Source organism: Antechinus flavipes, chromosome 3 (assembly GCF_016432865.1).
Source record: "Antechinus flavipes isolate AdamAnt ecotype Samford, QLD, Australia chromosome 3, AdamAnt_v2, whole genome shotgun sequence".
Classification (NCBI taxonomy): domain Eukaryota; kingdom Metazoa; phylum Chordata; class Mammalia; order Dasyuromorphia; family Dasyuridae; genus Antechinus; species Antechinus flavipes.
The window spans coordinates 316,052,811-316,077,378 of NC_067400.1; the positions used below are offsets into that span (position 1 = coordinate 316,052,811).

The 24,568-nt window shown below is 33.7% G+C and overlaps 1 protein-coding gene across 1 annotated transcript in view; it reads left to right on the plus strand.

The window, feature by feature from the left end:
- The window catches only part of STXBP5L (syntaxin binding protein 5L), a 430,479-nt gene that overhangs the window by 166,097 nt on the left and 239,814 nt on the right, over positions 1 to 24,568 (plus strand). The window contains exons 4-5 of the mRNA XM_051990611.1: positions 10,354 to 10,435; positions 13,930 to 14,030. Of these exons, the coding sequence (XP_051846571.1) occupies positions 10,354 to 10,435; positions 13,930 to 14,030 (183 nt within the window). The remainder of the gene's footprint in view (positions 1 to 10,353; positions 10,436 to 13,929; positions 14,031 to 24,568) is intronic.

A 24,568-nucleotide genomic window follows, 5' to 3' on the forward strand; every position in this document is an offset into this window, starting at 1 on the left:
TGTATAGGTCCCATGAACTGCTGAAAAGAAAGTATACTCCTTTCTGTCTCCATTACATTTTCTCCAGAGATCTGTCATATCTATTTTTTCTAGTATTCTATTTACCTCTTTGACTTCTTTCTTATTTATTTTGTGGTTTGATTTATCTAATTCTGAGAGTGCAAGGTTGAGATCTCCCACTATTATAGTTTTTCTGTCTATTTCTTCTTGCAGCTCTCTTAATTTCTCTTTTAAGAATTTAGATGCTACACCACTTGGTGCATATATGTTTAATATTGATATTGCTTCATTATCCATGCTACCCTTTAGCAAGATATAGTGCCCTTCCTTATCTCTTTTAATTAGATCAATTTTTGCTTTTGCTTGATCTGAGATCTGGATGGCTACCCCTGCTTTTTTTACTTCACCTGAAGCATAGTAGATTTTGCTCCAGCCTTTTACCTTTATTCTGCATGTATCTCCCGGCTTTTCAGGTGTGTTTCCTGTAAACAACATATTGTAGGATTCTGGCTTTTAATCTATTCTGCTAACTGCTTCCTCTTTATGGGGGAGTTTACCCCATTCACATTTATGGTTAAAATTACCAATTCTGTATTACTTGCCATCTTGTTAACCCCTGTTTATGCTTTTCTCCCTTCTTTCCCCCTTACTCCCCTTCCTAGTATTAAGCTTCTGAGCACCACTTGCTTCTCACAGCCCTCCTTTTTTAGTATCTCCTCCTCCCCACCTTAGAGTTCCTCCCCCTATCTTACCTCTTTCCCTCACAGTTTCTGTATTCCCTTCCGCTTAGCTTATTCCTTCCCTTTTCACTTTGCCCTTCTCACTTTTCAATGAGGTAGGAGAAGTTTCACCATAAATTGACTATGTCTAAAATTTTTCTCCTAAAGCCAATTCTGATGGCAGTAAGATACTCACTATGTTCATCCCACTTCATTCTTTCTCTCAGATATAATAGATTTCCTTTGCCTCTTCCTGAGATGTAGTATCCCCACTTTACCCTTTTTCTGGTACAATGTCCTTTCTACCTCTAGTTTCTAGAACAAGGTATACATGTATTCTTTATACATCTTTATAGCAAAAATATAGTTCCCAAGATTTCTTTTTACCTTTTTGGGTTTCTCTTGAGTTCTATATTTGTATTTTTGTTAAGTTCTGGTTTTTTCCATCAAAAATAGGTGAAATTCAGTTATTTCGTTGAATGACCATCTTCCTCCCTGGAAAAACATGCTCATTCTTGGTGGGTAAGTTATTTTTTGTTGCATACTGAGTTCCTTAGCCTTTCGGAATACCATATTCCAGGCCCTTCGATCTTTTAATGTGGATGCTGCTAGATCCTGGGTGATCCTTATTGTGGCTCCTCTATATTTGAATTGGGTTTTTCTAGCTGCTTACAGTATTTTTTCCTTTGTCTGAGGGTTCTGGCATTTGGCCACTATATTTCTTGGTGTTTTGATTTTAGATCCCTTTCAGTAGGTGATCAATGAATTCTTTCAATGTCTATTTTACCTTCTGTTTCTATGACTTCTGCGCAGTTCTCTTTAATAATTTCCTGGAAAGTAGTGTCCAGGCTCTTTTTTTCATCATACTTTTCTGGGAATCCAATAATTCTCAGATTGTCTCTCCTGGATCTATTTTCCAGGTCTGTTGTTTTCCCAAAAAGGTATTTTACATTTTTTTCCATTGTTTGATTTTTTTGTCTTTGCTTGACTGATTCTTCTTGTCTCCTCAAGTCATTCAATTCCATTTGTTAGATTCTGATTTTCAGTGAAGTATTTTCTTCACTCACTTTTTTAAAATCCTTTTTTAATTGTCCAATTGAGTTCTTTTGTTCTTTGGAATTTTTTCCATTTCGCCAATTTTATTTTTCAGAGAGCTATTTTCTGTTTCCAGTTCACTAATCCTATTTTTCAAGGACTTGATTTCTTTATCCACTCTGTCTTTAAATGAGTGGGATGACTTCTCCAGACTCTCTTGCCAAGCTTCCCTCTCCTTTTCCCATTTTTCTGTTAGCTTTCTTTTTTTTTAATATTTTATTTTATTTTTTTTTTTTTTTTTTATTTTTTTAATAAATTTTTTTATTTAATAATTACATTATATTTACACTCATTTCTGTTCCGATTTTTTTTTCCCCTCCCTCCCTCCACCCCCTCCCCTAGATGGCAAGCAGTCCTTTATATGTTGGATATGTTGCAGTATATCCTAGATACAATATATGTTTGCAGAACCGAACAGTTCTCTTGTTGCATAGGGAGAATTGGATTCAGAAGGTATAAATAATCCGGGAAGAGAAACAAAAATGCAGATAGTTCACATTCGTTTCCCAGTGTTCTTTCTTTGGGTGTAGCTGCTTTTGTCCGTCATTTATCAATTGAAACTCAGGTCTCTTTGTCAAAGAAATCCACTTCCATCAAAATATGTCCTCATACAATATCGTTGTCGAAGTGTATAATGATCTCCTGGTTCTGCTCATTTCACTTAGCATCAGTTCATGTAGGTCTCTCCAAGCCTCTCTGTATTCATCCTGCTGGTCATTTCTTACAGAACAATAATATTCCATAACATTCATATACCACAATTTACCCAGCCATTCTCCAATTGATGGGCATCCATTCATTTTCCAGTTTCTAGCCACTACAAACAGGGCTGCTACAAACATTTTGGCACATACAGGTCCCTTTCCCTTCTTTAGTATTTCTTTGGGGTATAAGCCCAATAGAAACACTGCTGGATCAAAGGATATGCACATTTTGATAATTTTTTGGGCATAATTCCAGATTGCTCTCCAGAATGGTTGGATTCGTTCACAACTCCACCAACAATGCATTAGTGTCCCAGTTTTCCCGCATCCCCTCCAACATTCATCATTATTTTTTCCTGTCATCTTAGCCAATCTGACAGGTGTGTAGTGGTATCTCAGAGTTGTCTTAATTTGCATTTCTCTGATCAATAATGATTTGGAACACTCTTTCATATGAGTGGTAATAGTTTCAATCTCATCCTCTGAAAATTGTCTGTTCATATCCTTTGACCATTTATCAATTGGAGAATGGCTTGATTTCTTATAAATTTGAGTCAGTTCTCTATATATTTTGGAAATGAGGCCTTTATCAGAACCTTTAACTGTGAAAATGTTTTCCCAGTTTGTCGCTTCCCTTCTAATCTTGTTTGCATTAGTTTTATTTGTACAAAGGCTTTTTAATTTGATGTAATCGAAATTTTCTATTCTGTGATCAGTAATGGTCTCTAGTTCATCTTTGGTCACAAATTTCTTTCTCCTCCACAAGTCTGAGAGATAAACTATTCTATGTTCCTCTAATTTATTTATAGTCTCGTTCTTTATGCCTAGGTCATAGACCCATTTTGATCTTATCTTGGTATATGGTGTTAAGTGTGGGTCCATGCCTAATTTCTGCCATACTAATTTCCAATTATCCCAGCAGTTTTTATCAAATAATGAATTCTTTTCCCAGAAGTTAGGGGCTTTGGGTTTGTCAAACACTAGATTGCTATAGTTGACTATTCTGTCTTGTGAGCCTAGCCTTTTCCACTGATCCACTAATCTATTTCTTAGCCAATACCAAATGGTTTTGGTGACTGCTGCTTTATAATATAATTTTAGATCAGGTACAGCTAGGCCACCTTCATTCGATTTTTTTTTCATTAATTCCCTTGAGATTCTCGACTTTTTATTGTTCCATATGAATTTTGTTGTTATTTTTTCTAGATCAATAAAATATTTTCTTGGAAGTCTGATTGGTATAGCACTAAATAAATAGATTAGTTTAGGGAGTATTGTCATCTTTATTATGTTCGCTCGGCCGATCCAAGAGCACTTAATATTTTTCCAATTATTTAAGTCTGACTTTATTTGTGTGGAGACTTTTTTATAATTTTGCTCATATAATTCCTGACTTTCCTTTGGTAGATAGATTCCCAAATATTTTATGGTATCAACAGTTATTCTGAATGGAATTTCTCTTTGTATCTCTTGCTGTTGGGTTTTGTTGGTGATGTATAAAAATGCTGAGGATTTATGGGGGTTTATTTTGTAGCCAGCTACTTTGCTAAAATTATGAATTATTTCCAATAGCTTTTTGGTAGAATCTCTGGGGTTCTCTAGGTATACCATCATATCATCTGCAAAGAGTGATAGTTTGGTTTCCTCATTGCCTACTCTAATTCCTTTTATATCTTTCTCGACTCTTATTGCCGAGGCTAGTGTTTCTAATACGATATTAAATAATAATGGTGATAGTGGGCAACCTTGCTTCACTCCAGATCTTACTGGGAAAGGTTCCAGTTTTTCCCCATTGCATATGATGCTTACTGATGGTTTTAAATATATGCTCCTGACTATTTTAAGGAAAAGTCCATTTATTCCTATGCTCTCAAGTGTTTTTATTAGGAATGGATGTTGGATTTTATCAAATGCTTTTTCTGCATCTATTGAGATGATCATGTGGTTTTTGTTTGTTTGGTTATTGATATAGTCAATTATGTTAATAGTTTTCCTAATATTGAACCAGCCCTGCATTCCTGGTATAAATCCTACTTGGTCATAGTGTATTATCCTGGTGACAATTTTCTGTAATCTTTTGGCTAATATTTTATTTAAGATTTTAGCATCAATATTCATTAGGGAGATTGGTCTATAATTTTCTTTCTCTGTTTTCAGCCTACCTGGTTTAGGTATCAGTACCATATCTGTGTCATAAAAGGAGTTTGGTAGGACTCCTTCAATCCCTATTTTTTCAAATAGTTTATATAACATTGGAGTTAATTGTTCTTTAAATGTTTGGTAGAATTCACATGTAAATCCATCTGGTCCTGGGGATTTTTTCTTAGGGAGTTGATTGATAGTTTGTTCTATTTCTTTTTCTGAGATGGGACTGTTTAGGATATTTACTTCTTCCTCTGTTAGTTTGGGCAAGCTGTATTTTTGGAGGTATTTTTCTATTTCATTTAAGTTGTCGAATTTATTGGCATAAAGTTGGGCAAAGTAACTCCTAATTATTGCTCTAATTTCCTCTTCGTTAGTGGTGAGTTCTCCCTTTTCATTTTTAAGACTAACAATTTGATTTTCCTCTTTCCTTTTTTTAATCAGATTTACTAAGGGTTTGTCTATTTTGTTGGTTTTTTCATAGAACCAACTCTTAGTTTTATTAATCAATTCAATAGTTTTTTTACTTTCAATTTTATTGATCTCACCTTTTACTTTTAGAATTTCAAGTTTAGTGTTTGACTGGGGGTTTTTAATTTGTTCCTTTTCTAGCATTTTTAATTGCAAACCCAATTCATTGACCTTCTCTTTCTCTATTTTGTACAAATAGGCCTCTAGAGATATGAAATTTCCCCTTATTACCGCTTTGGCTGCATCCCATACATTTTGGTATGATGTCTCATTATTATCGTTTTCTTGGGTGAAGTTATTAATTATGTCTATGATTTGCTGTTTTACCCAATCATTCTTTAGTATGAGATTATTTAGTTTCCAATTATTTTTTGGTCTACTTCCCCCTGCTTTTTTGTTGAATGTAATTTTCATTGCATCGTGGTCTGAAAAGGATGCATTTACTATTTCTGCCTTACTACATTTGAGTTTGAGGTTTTTATGTCCTAATATATGGTCAATTTTTGTATAGGTTCCATGAACTGCTGAAAAGAAAGTGTATTCCTTTCTGTCTCCATTACATTTTCTCCAGAGATCTATCATATCTAGCTTTTCTAGTATTCTGTTTACCTCTTTGACTTCTTTCTTATTTATTTTCTGGTTTGATTTATCTAATTCTGAGAGTGCAAGGTTAAGATCTCCCACTATTATAGTTTTACTGTCTATTTCTTCTTGCAGCTCTCTTAGTTTCTCTTTTAAGAATTTAGATGCTACCCCACTTGGTGCATATATGTTTAATATAGATAGTGCTTCATTATCCATGCTACCCTTTAGCAAGATATAGTGTCCTTCCTTATCTCTTTTAATTAGGTCAATTTTTGCTTTAGCTTGATCTGAGATCAGGATGGCTACCCCTGCTTTTTTGACTTCACCTGAAGCATAGTAGATTTTGCTCCAACCTTTTACCTTTAACCTGCATGTATCTCCCCGCTTCAGGTGTGTTTCCTGTAAACAACATATTGTAGGATTCTGGCTTTTAATCCATTCTGCTAACCGCTTTCTCTTTATGGGGGAGTTTACCCCGTTCACATTTATGGTTAAAATTACCAATTCTGTATTACTTGCCATCTTGTTAACCCCTGTTTATGCTTTTCTCCCTTCTTTCCCCCTTACTCCCCTTCCTAGTATTAAGCTTCTGAGCACCACTTGCTTCTCACAGCCCTCCTTTTTTAGTATCTCCTCCTCCCCACCTTAGAGTTCCTCCCCCTATCTTACCTCTTTCCCTCACAGTTTCTGTATTCCCTTCCGCTTAGCTTATTCCTTCCCTTTTCACTTTGCCCTTCTCACTTTTCAATGAGGTAGGAGAAGTTTCACCATAAATTGACTATGTCTAAAATTTTTCTCCTAAAGCCAATTCTGATGGCAGTAAGATACTCACTATGTTCATCCCACTTCATTCTTTCTCTCAGATATAATAGATTTCCTTTGCCTCTTCCTGAGATGTAGTATCCCCACTTTACCCTTTTTCTGGTACAATGTCCTTTCTACCTCTAGTTTCTAGAACAAGGTATACATGTATTCTTTATACATCTTTATAGCAAAAATATAGTTCCCAAGATTTCTTTTTACCTTTTTGGGTTTCTCTTGAGTTCTATATTTGTATTTTTGTTAAGTTCTGGTTTTTTCCATCAAAAATAGGTGAAATTCAGTTATTTCGTTGAATGACCATCTTCCTCCCTGGAAAAACATGCTCATTCTTGGTGGGTAAGTTATTTTTTGTTGCATACTGAGTTCCTTAGCCTTTCGGAATACCATATTCCAGGCCCTTCGATCTTTTAATGTGGATGCTGCTAGATCCTGGGTGATCCTTATTGTGGCTCCTCTATATTTGAATTGGGTTTTTCTAGCTGCTTACAGTATTTTTTCCTTTGTCTGAGGGTTCTGGCATTTGGCCACTATATTTCTTGGTGTTTTGATTTTAGATCCCTTTCAGTAGGTGATCAATGAATTCTTTCAATGTCTATTTTACCTTCTGTTTCTATGACTTCTGTGCAGTTCTCTTTAATAATTTCCTGGAAAGTAGTGTCCAGGCTCTTTTTTTCATCATACTTTTCTGGGAATCCAATAATTCTCAGATTGTCTCTCCTGGATCTATTTTCCAGGTCTGTTGTTTTCCCAAAAAGGTATTTTACATTTTTTTCCATTGTTTGATTTTTTTTGTCTTTGCTTGACTGATTCTTCTTGTCTCCTCAAGTCATTCAATTCCATTTGTTAGATTCTGATTTTCAGTGAAGTATTTTCTTCACTCACTTTTTTAAAATCCTTTTTTAATTGTCCAATTGAGTTCTTTTGTTCTATGGAATTTTTTCCATTTCGCCAATTTTATTTTTCAGAGAGCTATTTTCTGTTTCCAGTTCACTAATCCTATTTTTCAAGGACTTGATTTCTTTATCCACTCTGTCTTTAAATGAGTGGGATGACTTCTCCAGACTCTCTTGCCAAGCTTCCCTCTCCTTTTCCCATTTTTCTGTTAGCTTTCTTTTTTTTTAATATTTTATTTTATTTTTTTAATAATAACTTTATATTGACAGAATCCATGCCAGGGTAATTTTTTTACATTATCCCTTGCACTTGTTTCTGTTCTGATTTTTCCCCTCCCTCCCTCCACCCCCTCCCCTAGATGGCAATCAGTCCTATATATGTTAGATATGTTGCAGTATATCCTAGATACAATATATGTTTGCAGAACCAAACAGTTCTCTTATTGCACAGGGAGAATTGGATTCAGAAGGTAAAAATAACCCGGGAAGAAAAACAAAAATTCTGCTAGCTTTCTTGTGAAAGCCTTTTTAATTTCTTCTATGAGGTTCATCTGTGCTGAGGAACAGATGATCTCCTCCTTTGGGGATTCACCTGGAGACAGTCTGTTTTTAGTCTCCTCAGGATTTAGAGTCTGCTCTCTATCCATATAGAAGCTGTCATTGGTTAAGGTCCTTTTCAATTTTTTGCTCATTTTGTCAGAGAAGAATCAAAGACAAACTAGCAAAGAAAAAAAGAAAAAACCCCAAATGGAATCTGCTTTTTGCGGGGGAGGGGCTGGGTGGTGTTACCGAGCTTCTTCTACAGATTGTGGGGCAGCAGCGAGGCACTAGCAGGATTGTGCTGCGCCTGTGCTCTGAGACTCCGAGAGCGTGCTGAGACACTGTGGGGGAGGGGTGGCCAGGTCCCAAGAGACTCCAGCTGTTCCGGGTTGTATTCTTCACCCCCCCCCCTTCCTCCCCACCTCACCCCAGTGCTTTTAGCTTCTTTGCTGGGTAGTTGGCTTGCTGCCAGGGCAAAGTATCCAATCCTGTAGCAAAGCTCCCCCTGCAGAGATGGCTGAGATCACACCCCACCCCACTCCGGTCTGCTCAGCTGTGAGCTGCTCCTGTGCTCTCACTGCTGCTGCTGCCTACCCTCAGCCTGTACCCGATCTAAAACCATCCCCACCCTCGAGCAAAAACAGATCTTTCCTGGCGAATTTCAAGGATGGCTTCTCTTGGTAACTATTTGTGGGGTTTTTTTTCAGTCAGGCATTAATTCAGAGGCTTGTAATGAAATGGATTCTGAGAGAAAACGTGGAGCTTACACAACTGTGTGCCTACTCTCCGCCATCTTGGCCAAAAGTCCAAGACTATCTCCTTTTCTAGTTGGATAACTTTTCCCTCATAATCTTCTTGTTTTTCTTGGATGGTTTTTATGTTTTTAAGCTTTTCCTCAATATCTCTCTTGTGATTTTAAAATTAATTTAAGTTCTATAATGACATATATTATAATATTATACATAATATAATTACACATAATAAGAAAATTAATTTGAATAATTTTATAATTTTTTTTGACATGGCCCACCTATAAGCTGCCTATTTCTCCACTTATTTAGATTTGATTTTATTTCAGAAAAAATGATATTGTATTTGTATAATTCCTATGTGTGTCTTGGTAGATGGATGCCTTATATCTTATACATTCTGTAATTGTTTTGAAAGGAATTTCACTATCTCTTCCTGTGGCATTTTGTTGGTTATATATGGTAATGCTGGTTTGTGTGAGTTTATTTTATATTCTCTTCTAATGCTAGAGTTAGTTTCAATTAATTTATTTAATTGACTTTATATTCATAATCTCTGCAAAAGCAATAATTTTATTTCTTCTTTTTCTTCAATAATGTCCTGGGATTTTTTGTTATTTTATTGCTATAGCTAACATTTCTATCACTTTATTAAATAACAATACTTATAAATAATATCTTCGTTTCCCCCTGACTTGATTGGAGAGGCCTTTGGTTCTTCTTTGTTGCATGCAATTTCTAGCCTTGGTATTATATAGATAATGATTTACCATATTAAGGAATATCCATTTATTCCCACAATTCATAGTGCTTTTTAAAAGAATGGGTGATATATTAAAAGTTTTTTATTGTTGGTATAATCCTGTGATATTGATATTTTATTATTATAATCTATTTTGTTTATAGTTTTCCTAATACTACCCCAATTTTGTGTTGTTGGTATAAATACTACTGGGCATAGTATATAATCGTTTGATATGTCTCCGTAGTCTCTTTGTTGAAACTTTATTTTTTTTCATCAACATTCATTAGGCATATTAGCCTATAGTTTTCTTTTTCTGATTTTTTTCTTCCTGGTTTAGGTTTTAAGACAGTACCATAGAAAGCATTGGGTAGGATCCCATTTCCTGGTTTTTTTTTCAATTTATATAATATTAGGACCTACTGTTCTTTGAAGTTTGATTTACTTGTAAATCCACCAAGTCTTATTTGTTATTAAGTATTTCTTTTGGAGTTCATATAGGGGAAGTTCGATTTCATATTCTGAAATTGGTATTCATTTAAATTCCAAGCATAATCTTTACCTCCCCTCATATTAATCTCAAATTGAAATTTATTGTGGATTGCTAGGATGAACTGAAATATTTTTAGAAGAAATTCACTAAAAGAAAATTGAAGTAGACTGAAGTAGTACTACTACTATTGAGTAGTAGTTATGCTACTCAAATCTCTCATTATTTTTACTCAAATCATGCATGTAATTTAATTAGAATGAATGAAATTTGATGTTTTAGTTTGTTTTTTAATAAAAATTAGAATATTTTAAAAATAAAAATTAATTAATTGCAGAATTTTGTAAATTTTTGCTGATCTTGCTGATAATTTTCAGAATCCTTAACTTTGACTATAACAGATTGGGCAGGCCCGGTGTTGATTGTTATTGCCAACATGAAAGTGGTGCAGCAGTACTGCAACTTCAGTTTTTAATAAATGAGGTAAGAATTTGTTGGCTATAAGTATATAACTTTGTCCAACTTTATATTATCTAGTTAATTCTAAAGGATTTTTTGGAAAAAAAAGCTTTTCATAACATTTTCAGGAATGTGTATTGTGCCGAAAGCCAGGTGCTTTTGTATTAATTAATTAACTCTTTATGTTTTAAGATAAATAGAATCAAAATAACTGAAGTTTTCATTGTTGAACATTTAGTTTAATGTTTAGATCCAGGCATTTAAGCAGCACATAGAGAAAGTAGTTACATAGGAATTGGTTCATTTATTGTCTCTAACCTAATGGTAGTTTATCATCCAGCTCTCATACTCTCTTAGACTGTTTAATCTCTCATCTACCTAAGAAATCAATTACCTTTTCAATAATCTCCATAGCTTCCCTTTTTTGAGCCTGTATATTCGTATATTTCTGAATCTTGCATATCAATGTTTATATTTTCATAGATGTCATAAAAAAAATCAATGTCCTTTTATTAATGGGTACAGGTTACCATTGCTAAACCAATGCTAGACAAGAAATAAAAATCACTGACTTTCCCAAGCAAATGATAAGTGGTTTCAGCAATATCAACAGTTGAAAGAAGGGGGATGTTTAACCTTGAGAAGACTGAGTGTCATCATAACCATATTTGAATATTTGATAGATTATCATGGAGAAACATATTTTTATAACTCTAAAGGGCACAAGTGGGACCTAGGATATGTCTATGGCCAAACTTCAATGTAATATGAAGAATAAATTTCGACTAGGTAGAGCAAATCAAAATGGAATGTGATACTTTATGAAATAGTAAGTTTCCTACCATTGAAATTATTCAGTCAAACTTGATACTGTAATGTGCATTCTTTTCTGAGATCGGAAAATAGACCAAATTACTTCCAGGTCTCTTCTGGTATATTTATCCTTTGATTCCGTGATTTCTGTGTGGGATTTCCCCTGCAGCTGCATTGTCTTCCATTTATATGAATTACATTGAAATGATTTCCTGAGCACCTTCTTTTGGTGTGATAGCTCTAATTTCGTCCACTTATTCAATGCCTTTTTCAAATCATCCAGTGGCCATATGGTCATTTCATTCATTTTGGATATAAAAGGAAAAAAGTGCAAATTCTCATTTAATCAATAATTTTAACTCTGTCAGCAAGGATTATACTTGCATGCACTGACATGCCAAAGCAAGGGAGTCCTTCATGTAAGACATATTCATGTTACATGGAGGTGACAACCACATCTATGTCACAAAGCAATAAACCACAGGGTTCCTTTTCTGTCTCCCAGAGTGATTCACTCACATGTGTTATAGCAATATCTTTCTTAATTTGACTGGGAGGTCATAAGCCTCTACTCACTGTAATCTATGTTTTAATTCTTTTTAATCTTTCCTGCTAACAATAGAAAGCTATCTTTAATTCTGAACAATTCCAGTTTGTCTAGTAAGGCATTAACCAGTTTCTTGAAGGTAGTCCTATTTCTGAAATGCAGCATGACTCTTTGCTGATCATATTGATGCTGCTTCCCTCTACTATCATCTTAGTAAGCTCCTGTTGCTGCTTATACAGTCAAGTCAAGCGTTGTTGATTATTCCCACTGATGCAGATTGTTAGTGTCAGAATGGAATTTGAAACCAGGTCTTATCATAAAGATGTCTCTCACTTATTTGTAATCAAAACCCAGGAGTCATATCCTTTGATATTCCACAGGCAAAATGACTCAATGTTAGACATGTAAAAATCGTTTTATTAAGAATTCTTTCATTAAACTGTACTTAGAATCAGGTCATAAATCTAGAATTGGGAGGTACCAGAAATCATCTAGTCCAACCTTGTCATTTTTACAGATGAATAAATTAGGGCTCAAAAAGTTTAAGTGACTTGTCTAAGGCCATATAGACAGTTTCAGAGACAAGTTTTCTGGCTCTACTGCCACTGTCCTATTGGAGGAGCCATTGGAAAAAGACATATACATATATATGTGTGTGTGTGTGTGTGTGTGTGTGTGTGTGTGTGTGTGTATAATATATACCCACATATACATACACACGTATATATATATATATATATATAATTAAATGTCTATATATTGAAACTTCTCTTTATATATAATTTTCATTAAATATGTATGCCAAATACATACAAATATATATTTAAATTTATATATAAATCTATAAAGAATAGCATACTTTATGTTTTGAAACACACATCCTTTCCCCATAATGAATCCCCTTGGATTGTAAAAATAGTGAAACTTGTGTTAAAGTTTCTGATGTTACAGCAAAAAGACTTATATCCTACCTATGTAAATAATAAATTTTAATAAAGAGTTTAATCTTATCTTCATTGCTTCAGTTTTAAAAATTGTATTTAAGTAGTTATCCAAAGTATGATAGAAAAAATAAAACAAAAAGTTTTAAAAACAGATTAAATATATTCTTTTCTTTTTTGAGAACTAGCACTGCTAATAATTTTTTTTTTATTTTGAGAAAAGTTCTTCCTATCTCATCTAGGTTGTATGGACAGTGGCATCCAATCTCACTCTTAATTTGTCTGAAAACTTTGACCTGTTCCCATTCTGATGTGAGCCAAATAACTGATGCTCCTACCTGCACTCAGTCCCAGGGACTCACTATATAGGTGCTAGACTTAGCATGAGCATCACATCATCTTTAGCCCCACTGCAGCTCAGTGTTTTTGTAAGCTTGAGCTCAAGTAAACTGCCAGTACCAGCATCCTCAGTAGCAGGGATTACACACATATGTCACTATATCCAACAAGAATCTAAATAGAAAGAAGGATGTAGCCTTTTTTCCTTCTATTTATTAGTGTGTGGTCTTAGTTGGGTTTAAACTGACTTAATGTCAGTTTATTGGGAGATACATTCAATCCTGTCTGCTGCATAGTCACTGGCATGGTTTATTTATGAGAATTTCAGCTTTCTTCTCTATGCTTATTGCAGCAAAATAGGACCATGCCAACTTGTCAATGACCCTCTTCAAATATCACCTTTCAGAACTGTATCTAACTATATTCCTGATATAAGTCAAGAATTGCAGAGTATAACAAATGTGCTTCCTCCATTATTTGTACATTAACATGAAAAAGTAGGAAAATATCTAGTGTAGAAACCTTTGTTCAAATTCTGCCTTTGACACTATGTGACCTTATACAAATCACTTAATTTTTCCAGTTCTTCAGCTGCAAAATGTGTATAATGTCTGTAATAACTTCAGTGCCAAATGAAAAGTACTTTGAAAACATTTCAGCACCATGTCAATTCCAGCTATTATTATTCTTAATAATTATCATAATTAATTTTAATTTTTATCCTACTCCATATGTCTTAAAAGGCCATGTTGACAGAATGACATTACTGACTAAAAAGTAAAAAATTCAGTAAATCATCTGTTAGTTTATGTTGTTTGATAAGCCTTGAATGTTAGTTAATTATTCACCATTATTTTATATCTTCTTTTTTGTTGCAGGGTGCTTTGGTCAGTGCAAGTTCAGATGAAACACTTCATTTATGGAACCTTAGGCAAAAACGGCCAGCCATTCTACATTCTCTTAAATTTAACCGAGAACGGTAAGGCTACATGAACAATTACAGATATTTCATAGTCCATATCAGAAATTATTTTAGAAATGAACTTCAGACCAATCTTTTTGTAGGTCTCTTGAAAAGTGAAATATAGGTACTCTTTTCAGTGGTACATATCTTAGTTCATCTATTTGCTGTTCTGTGTAACTTTCTTGTCCATGTCTTCCTACAAGTCCATCACAAGGTACATGATTTGGTTCATTTGAATCTTCAGACCCTTATTCTGATCACTACTTCAAATATTAATCCCATTAATTGGAATTCCCCTATTAGTGGAAAAAGCTATTTATGAGCTGGGAGTACTGGAATGCTTCATGTGACTCTTTTATATAAAGATTATCTTAGTATTGACCCAAAGTATTTAGAACCAAAACTATTAGTTGAATTCAGTTCTTTGGCATGTTCTTTGAAATCTACAATAATATTGTCATTTTTGGCCTAACTTTAACCTATGTTAAATGTTACCAAAGTGGTAAGTGAGAAGATGGATATTAGAGAAATGATTTTCCACCTAAACTAGTTAGTAATTGTTAATTGTATTATTAGTATTAACAGTACAATAGAACTTTCAATTAGAATTCAACATTATAGAATATCTGATACTACTCTGTAAAATGACATCTAAATAAGTAGTAAAGATAAAACTCGAATTCAGGTCTCGAGTCTTATTCTACAGTTGTTTCTATGATTCTTTGTTACTATTTGGTAGAAATCATCCCTTTTTTAGCCTCCTATGAGTATGGAAATTATCTGGGAAATGGAGTTTTAATGGTGCACTGGAAAAAAGTTCTGGTCTTGAAGTGAACAGAATTAGATTTGAGTTTTGGCTCATTTTGATGTGCTGTGTAGCCTTGAGCAAATCAGTTACCTTATACAGTACTCTTATTCCCAGTAAAGGTAATATTATTATCTTGTATTCTTTGCAAAATTGTGAAAAAGCAATTTTTAAGTAAGAAAGTAACATAAATGTGAGTTATCATCATTAAAGTGATATATTTTGTCTTAGGCAATATCTCCAATTCTGTTCTATTTGGAAAGAGACAGATAACCTTCTTGTTATGGAATAGTTATTGTTGTTTTGTTGATCAGTTGTGGCTGATTCTTGGTGACATCATTTGGAGTTTTCTTGGCAGCATACAAGAATGATTTTGCCATTTTCTTCTATAGCTCATTTTACAGATAAGGAAACTGAGGCAAACAGGGTTAAGTGACTTGTCCAGAATCAAACTGCTAATGGCTGAGACCAGATTTGAACTTAGGTCTTCCAGACTGCAGAGCTGGTGCTCTAGCCACTGAGTCACTTAGCTGCCCCAATGAAATACTTAGGTGAATTTAAATCTAGTTGAATGAGTGCATCCACAAAATGGGCATTAATAGTTTGATATCCCAATGGAGAGAAAGACACTCAGAGAAGTGCCCCAGGGATTTGTGTTTGTCTTTTAAATCCCCTGAAATTTTAATTCTTTAGAATTAATGTTCCATGATTCAGATCTATAGCACAACTGAAAAAATTATTGATATTGAAAAGATATGTTTTGTGTCTTATTCATTGAATATGCTATATGGTTTCCAAATGTGGTATGATCCACTGTCTTTCTCCTATTAATATGTGGACCAAGTTCAATGTCCTCTGCAAAAACAAAATAAAACAAAAAACCCAAAACAACAAATTATATGTGTGTATGTATATGTCTCTATTATCTATTTATGTACTGTTTAAGTGCTACTCATCCTACTGTGTATCAAATCAGGAAAATTGTCTTCAATAGATTCTTAGGCCAGTCTCTTTTAGTCATTGTTGTACTATATCTGCTGCAATTAGTACTAGTCATCCAAAAGCAGGAGCACCTCTAGGACTTTACTATCTCTAGAGATTCTCTTTGCTGTTTGGATTCTGTACAAGACATCCTTTATGAGAGTAGAGAATACCTATGACTAGCTTGTTTGTTTTATTGCTTAGGCTTTTGTTGATCATCATAGAATTATTGAAAAAAAATCTCTGTAATTGTTTCTAGCAAAGAATATTACATGATCTTAATATATACAAGGAGATGCCATTTTAAGGCTTGTCTTAAGGCTATAATTATCTCTGCAGAATGAAATCCTCAAAATAAATTAAATATACAGTAAACACAATGGATATAATCTTGTGTTCTTTCTGGATTTCAATCAGTTCTGTCTGTGTCTATGGAGATGTAGTCTACTGTAGAAAACCATTCACAAAAGCCTACTTTTTTTCCTTCTCATATTTTAATCAGTTACCCTAAATACACATATAGATCATTTTCATAAAGATTATATATATAATGTTTTCAATTACTCTTCAACACCTATTTTCCTCTATTTAAACTGATGTGATTATTATATTGCTACATATACTTTTTTCCTATTTGAAATCCTTTCTCCTCTCCTCTCTTCTCTGTAAATTATATTAATCCTTTAAAACTATAATCAAATACGACATTTTTCTGAATCTTCTCCAACCTCTTTTCCCATGTCCATTTTCTTTTACTGTGAGCTTATGTAAGCTAGTAGAATTCTTGTAGTTTTTACCACATAGTTTAGGAAAATAAATTTTTAACATTTTTTATGTCATGAACTCTTTTGGCAGGATGTTAAAGTCAAGATATTCTTCACAGAAAGAATGTTTATAAATTCATAAAACAAAATGCATACAATTACAAAAGAAACCACATTATGAATATATGTATACATAATTATCAAAATATCTGGGGGAGAAAACAAGTGAATAATCCCCAAGTTAAAACTTCCTGTTTTGGAAATTATTGTTACATTGCATTTTTCTCTTTCTCTTGTTAATTCTCTCTCCCAAACTAGCTGATAAATTCTACAAGGGAAGAAATTGTGTTACATTTCTTTTGTGGGTCCCCTTTCCAACCCAATAAAATGCTTTTATTCTTGGTGTACAGGCTGTGCTCAACAGAAATTTTATTGATTATCATAATTCCATAGGGAAGGAATTTTGGCTATTTTATATTTTCAGTATGTATTTCACAGATTTTTGTTTTCCTTTGTTTTTTCCATTTTTGTTATGCTATACAGACACATGAAATGATTGCAATGTTACTAATATGCTGGGGTTCTCTATTTTGCTATAATGCTTGCAAACAAAAAGCAACCCTCCATTTCTCTCCACACAATGTCCCATATCCAAATGGGATGTGGAAAATGTAATTTCCAAAAATTATGTGATCAAATATTGAGAGTTGGACTATGAATCAGAAAGTTTTAATTTCATCCAACTCTACCCTAATTTACTGTGTGGCCATGGACATGTTTATGCCTGAAGTTCTTCATCTGCAGAATGACTATAATAATCCTCTTTCCTATTCACTTCACAGTATGAAGAGTAATGAGATGTTCAGCCCAATTCCTAAAATTACAGAGGGATGCCCTCTGTGAATTGAGATGAGGATAGAGTGTTCATCTCCTTCCCTGCAGAATTATTAGGGAAAGAATTCTCTGCCTTTCGTAGGTTGGAGAACATGTTATAGTGTCCTGTGGAACTGAAGGGAGAAAATTGGTATAATTATGTGCAAAATGCCTTCGATTCCTTTGGGGAAAGGTGCTGTATAAATCTGAATGATTTTATTTTTAGAACAACAATGAATATGGTCTTCATTTATAATGATAGTAATACTCTTATGGGTCTAATACTTTACAAAGATCTGTTTATTAGGATTAAAAACTGATGATGTTACTCGTACCTCAAATTTTTACCAAACAGAAGATTATTTAATTTTGAAGTTGAAAAGAATTTTAGAAATGTTCCTCCTTACTATTTTTGACAAGCTTTTAAGTCTCAATTTGACCATTTGTTTTGATGAAAAGTTCACAAATTCACAAACTCAGACAATTTTGCCTTTGAACATGTAGTACTGATGGAAACCATTTGCTCACATTACCCAGAAATTTGTTTCCCTTTATTGATTACAGTACTTCCCTTTGGAAATCCATTCTACAATCTCTTGTTCACTTGATTTCCCTTCAGATAATTCACAACAATAATTATATACCAGGGGCAGTTAGATCGCACAAGGGATAAAGCAACGGCCACCAAGTTAGGATGGATTCAAATTCAGTTTCAAACACTTAACCAAAAAACAAAACAAAACAAAAACAAAAACCACCCACTAGTTGTGTGACTTTCTATAAGTTACTTAACCCGAATTGCCTTGCCAAAAGCAAGAATCATCCCACAAATATTTATGGGATAAATATACTTCTTTTCCTTAACTGATAATCTTTATGTGATATTGCTCGATGCTTCTCCATCCTGATCACCTTTCTCTAAATGTCTATATACTCTGTGTTTATCTAATTAGTACAAAATAAAATAAGACTACTCTTTCCCTTGTTCTAATCATGAAACTGACTTATTTACAATACTGACCCTTATTATACATACAGTTAAATCAAAAAAAGCTTGATTATTTTTTTCACTTGAATTGTTGAGATAGGTGTCCATCATTTTGTATTTATACAAATGATATTTTTAACTTAAGTGAAGGAACTTAGATTCATCCCCATTACATTTTGTCTTGTCTGTTTAAACCCATCACTTCAGTTGATTGATATATTTGTGAGTTCTCCTTCTATCTTTCTTCATTTATTAGCTTTAAAATCCTAATTTTTATCAACCAGAAATGATAAACACATATTCTACATTTCAATCTGATCAAATAATCAACAAATAAATCATTGATAAAAATACTCAGTAAGTCAAGAGCCTGGGATAGACCTATATAAGTCACCCCTCTATAAGTCACTCTATAGGATAACTCACTATTGAATAATTTTTATGTTTAGAGATATATAGTAGACTTTGAGAATCTAACTGGGGGATCACTAGGGCTGGAAAAAGGAGGAGTCATATAAAGGAATAGTGAGATGTAAGGGTGAAGAGATATATTGAGACTAAATAATGAAGGACTTTGAGTGTAACTAATTTATTCTCTACAAAGCACTGAAGATTTTTGACTTACAAGATGACAGTAGCATAAATCAAGTTATTTTCATTATGAGAAATCCCCAGTTAAGAACTGTGAAGACTGGCTATAAACAAAGTGATTTTTGAGCTGTAGTATAAAAGTGCTTGGTTAATCCTTAAAACCTTTAGTTGTGGATGCTTGGGAGGAATTGGTGTAACTATCCTTGATCAACAAATTCAGTGATTAGCTTGGTGAGAGAGCATGATATAGAGGAAAGAGTACTAGAATAGAAGTTATAAGCTAGAGTTCTAGTCCTTTGCTGCTTGCTAATTGTGTTCATTAGGAGAAAGTCTCAGAACCTCTTTGAGTATCTTCCATTTATTCTGTCTCTCTTTCATTATGATGTGTGTTCTACTTTCTTCACATGGTAGCAATTATTTCTGTTTTGGTCAGAAACCCCAGTCCTAAATTTTCTCCATCAATTGTGGCTGAGTAAGTATATCATTCTTATAAGTACTTACAAAGCCAGAGGAGAATTATATAATTTGTGTTGTGATTAAGTGCAATTACCAAAGCAGGGATGCCTTGTAAAATGTGTATTTTACAATGCATTTGGATTATGTAGCCACCTGTAAAAGGGATCAGTTGGAAATCAGTTACTATACCCTCTACTTATGGTCAGAACTTGCTAAACAAGATCAAATCCCTCATTGAGAAAGGATGGACTATATAAGATGTGAGGAGACAATTGGGAAGGGAAGTATTCTTCCATCATTGACTCAATGTCCACAGAGGATTGGGTTTGAGCTATGAGACAAGCTGTCATTCAAACAACATAAGCTGAGGGAAGCCTCTATACACCATTACAATTATTTTCAGTTGTTCATGTCTACCTTTAAAGGAAGTTTTTGAACTCTGCCTAACATATACCATAGAAACATTCTAGGAGTAGTTGCTGAAAGAGGAAGAAAAATTCAGGTTATTATTGGAGAGTCCTGGGAAACCACCCTCAAATATTTTATGCATCTTGATGATGCAGTAGTCTAAGATTTATAATACTCAAAAGCTTGTGGTGCTGCATAGTGAGGTTGGTATATCTGAATACACAGAGTGTATTTATGTTAAGTTCTAAACTTTTTCAAGAAGAGATGTCTCCAATTTGTTCAGAGGTTGGTCTACTATAGATAATAGTGATCAAGGGATCATTACCTATGGAGCCCATCATGAACTATACTACAGGTGGCTCAAATAATCAAAAGGGCGCTACATCCCAACCTACTATTTATTGCAACTGAGTCTACCTGAGCGACAGAAACAAGGGAGATTTCTTGTTCTAAATTTGGTTATCATCCTTAATTCATCTGCCAAGGCTTTAACTTTATTTCATGATCAAAAGATCTTCTCCTACAAGAAAAGTGTTATGCCTAAGAGAAAATGGGAATAGTCTAAACAGGACTTTAAAGTTTATAATTATTTATTTCCTAATATTTTCATCTGGACTAAAAAGTGTTTCTTATATGCTTCCACAGTAACTGTATGAAGTAAAAAAAGTCATGTCAGTTTAAAAGTAGAATGGGAGCTATGCTTTAAAACTATGGCTAGGAGGTGATTTTGTAATCAAATATGGATAAAAATAATTACAAATGACAAAAAGTCCATTTTAATTACCCAAAATTAAAAAATTTATTGACAAAATCAGTGCCACTAGAGGAGAAACTTTTGAGTGGGAAAGATCTGTGCTTCAAATGTCTCATATAAAAATTCAAGATCTATAAGGAATTAATAGATAAGTGGTCAAAAGATAAGTACATTGAATGTTCAAAAGAAGAGTTATAAACAGCCATATGAAAAAAATGCTTCAAATCACTAATAGTAAAATGAGTGTAAAGTAAATTTGCTTAAAGGTTTCACTTTTAATTCCTAGCAAATTGGCAGAGATGATTAAAAAATAGTATTGGCAGGACTATATGTAGAAAGACATAATATTGTCTTGCCAGTGGAGCTATGAACTGGTGCAGCTGTTCTTGAGAACAATTTGTAATTATTAGAGAAAAATCACTAAACTATTCATACTTTCAACCCAGCAAGTACAGTATTAGGCAAGTACCTGAAGGAGATAACCAACATCAAGAAAAACCTCTTTTTTTACCAAAATATTTATAGTAGAAATCAGACAGATCAACTTTTTGAAGCAACGAGGTAACAGAGAGAGAGAGAGAGAGAGAAAAAGAGAGAGAGAGAGAGAGAGAGAGAGAGAGAGAGAGAGAGAGAACGAATGAAAACGAGTACAGCATGTGCCAGCTGCCACTTTTGCCATGTTAACCCCTGCTTCTTTCAGACTCCCTTGGAGACCATGCAGAACACTGAACTCAAGATCTCTGATAAGAACAGGACTCTGTGGCTACTGAATTTTCTTTCAGCCTGCCTCTGTAGCTATCCCTTAAAAGAACATCTCTTAAGGGGCTGAAACCAGGCAGCTGCCTCTGCTGGTAGTCTGGTAACTAAAAAACCAGAAACAAAGTTCTCATTTTCAAAGTCTTTGGCCATTGAATGTGATTTTAGTAAAGATAAATAATATTTAATCAAACCACAAAATAAATAAGAAAGAAGTCAAAGAGGTAAATAGAATACTAGAAAAGTTAGATATGATAGATCTATGGAGAAAATGTAATGGAGACAGAAAGGAGTACACTTTCTTTTCAGCAGTTCATGGAACCTATACAAAAATTGACCATATATTAGGACATAAAAACCTCAAACTCAAATGTAGTAAGGCAGAAATAGTAAATGCATCCTTTTCAGACCACGATGCAATGAAAATTACATTCAACAAAAAAGCAGGGGGAAGTAGACCAAAAAATAATTGGAAACTAAATAATCTCATACTAAAGAATGATTGGGTGAAACAGCAAATCATAGACATAATTAATAACTTCACCCAAGAAAACGATAATAATGAGACATCATACCAAAATGTATGGGATGCAGCCAAAGCGGTAATAAGGGGAAATTTCATATCTCTAGAGGCCTATTTGTATAAAATAGAGAAAGAGAAGGTCAATGAATTGGGTTTGCAATTAAAAATGCTAGAAAAGGAACAAATTAAAAACCCCCAGTCAAACACTAAACTTGAAATTCTAAAAATAAAAGGTGAGATCAATAAAATTGAAAGTAAAAAAACTATTGAATTGATTAATAAAACTAAGAGTTGGTTCTATGAAAAAACCAACAAAATAGACAAACCCTTAGTAAATCTGATTAAAAAAAGGAAAGAGGAAAATCAAATTGTTAGTCTTAAAAATGAAAAGGGAGAACTCACCACTAACGAAGAGGAAATTAGAGCAATAATTAGGAGTTACTTTGCCCAACTTTATGCCAATAAATTCGACAACTCAAATGAAATAGAAAAATACCTCCAAAAATACAGCTTGCCCAAACTAACAGAGGAAGAAGTAAATATCCTAAACAGTCCCATCTCAGAAAAAGAAATAGAACAAACTATCAATCAACTCCCTAAGAAAAAATCCCCAGGTCCAGATGGATTTACATGTGAATTCTACCAAACATTTAAAGAACAATTAACTCCAATGTTATATAAACTATTTGAAAAAATAGGGATTGAAGGAGTCCTACCAAACTCCTTTTATGACACAGACATGGTACTGGTACCTAAACCAGGTAGGCTGAAAACAGAGAAAGAAAATTATAGACCAATCTCCCTAATGAATATTGATGCTAAAATCTTAAATAAAATATTAGCAAAAAGATTACAGAAAATTGTCACCAGGATAATACACTATGACCAAGTAGGATTTATACCAGGAATGCAGGGCTGGTTCAATATTAGGAAAACTATTAGCATAATTGACTATATCAATAACCAAACAAACAAAAACCACATGATCATCTCAATAGATGCAGAAAAAGCATTTGATAAAATCCAACATCCATTCCTAATAAAAACACTTGAGAGCATAGGAACAAATGGACTTTTCCTTAAAATAGTCAGGAGCATATATTTAAAACCATCAGTAAGCATCATATGCAATGGGGAAAAACTGGAACCTTTCCCAGTAAGATCTGGAGTGAAGCAAGGTTGCCCACTATCACCATTATTATTTAATATCGTATTAGAAACACTAGCCTCGGCAATAAGAGTCGAGAAAGATATTAAAGGAATTAGAGTAGGCAATGAGGAAACCAAACTATCACTCTTTGCAGATGATATGATGGTATACCTAGAGAACCCCAGAGATTCTACCAAAAAGCTATTGGAAATAATTCATAATTTTAGCAAAGTAGCTGGCTACAAAATAAATCCCCATAAATCCTCAGCATTTTTATACATCACCAACAAAACCCAACAGCAAGAGATACAAAGAGAAATTCCATTCAGAATAACTGTTGATACCATAAAATATTTGGGAATCTATCTACCAAAGGAAAGTCAGGAATTATATGAGCAAAATTATAAAAAAGTCTCCACACAAATAAAGTCAGACTTAAATAATTGGAAAAATATTAAGTGCTCTTGGATCGGCCGAGCGAACATAATAAAGATGACAATACTCCCTAAACTAATCTATTTATTTAGTGCTATACCAATCAGACTTCCAAGAAAATATTTTATTGATCTAGAAAAAATAACAACAAAATTCATATGGAACAATAAAAAGTCGAGAATCTCAAGGGAATTAATGAAAAAAAAATCAAATGAAGGTGGCCTAGCTGTACCTGATCTAAAATTATATTATAAAGCAGCAGTCACCAAAACCATTTGGTATTGGCTAAGAAATAGATTAGTGGATCAGTGGAAAAGGCTAGGCTCACAAGACAGAATAGTCAATTATAGCAATCTAGTGTTTGACAAACCCAAAGCCCCTAACTTCTGGGAAAAGAATTCATTATTAGATAAAAACTGCTGGGATAATTGGAAATTAGTATGGCAGAAATTAGGCATGGACCCACACTTAACACCATATACCAAGATAAGATCAAAATGGGTCTATGACCTAGGCATAAAGAACGAGACTATAAATAAATTAGAGGAACATAGAATAGTTTATCTCTCAGACCTGTGGAGGAGAAAGAAATTTGTGACCAAAGATGAACTAGAGACCATTACTGATCACAGAATAGAAAATTTCGATTACATCAAATTAAAAAGCCTTTGTACAAATAAAACTAATGCAAACAAGATTAGAAGGGAAGCAACAAACTGGGAAAACATTTTCACAGTTAAAGGTTCTGATAAAGGCCTCATTTCCAAAATATATAGAGAACTGACTCAAATTTATAAGAAATCAAGCCATTCTCCAATTGATAAATGGTCAAAGGATATGAACAGACAATTTTCAGAGGATGAGATTGAAACTATTACCACTCATATGAAAGAGTGTTCCAAATCATTATTGATCAGAGAAATGCAAATTAAGACAACTCTGAGATACCACTACACACCTGTCAGATTGGCTAAGATGACAGGAAAAAATAATGATGAATGTTGGAGGGGATGCGGGAAAACTGGGACACTAATGCATTGTTGGTGGAGTTGTGAACGAATCCAACCAT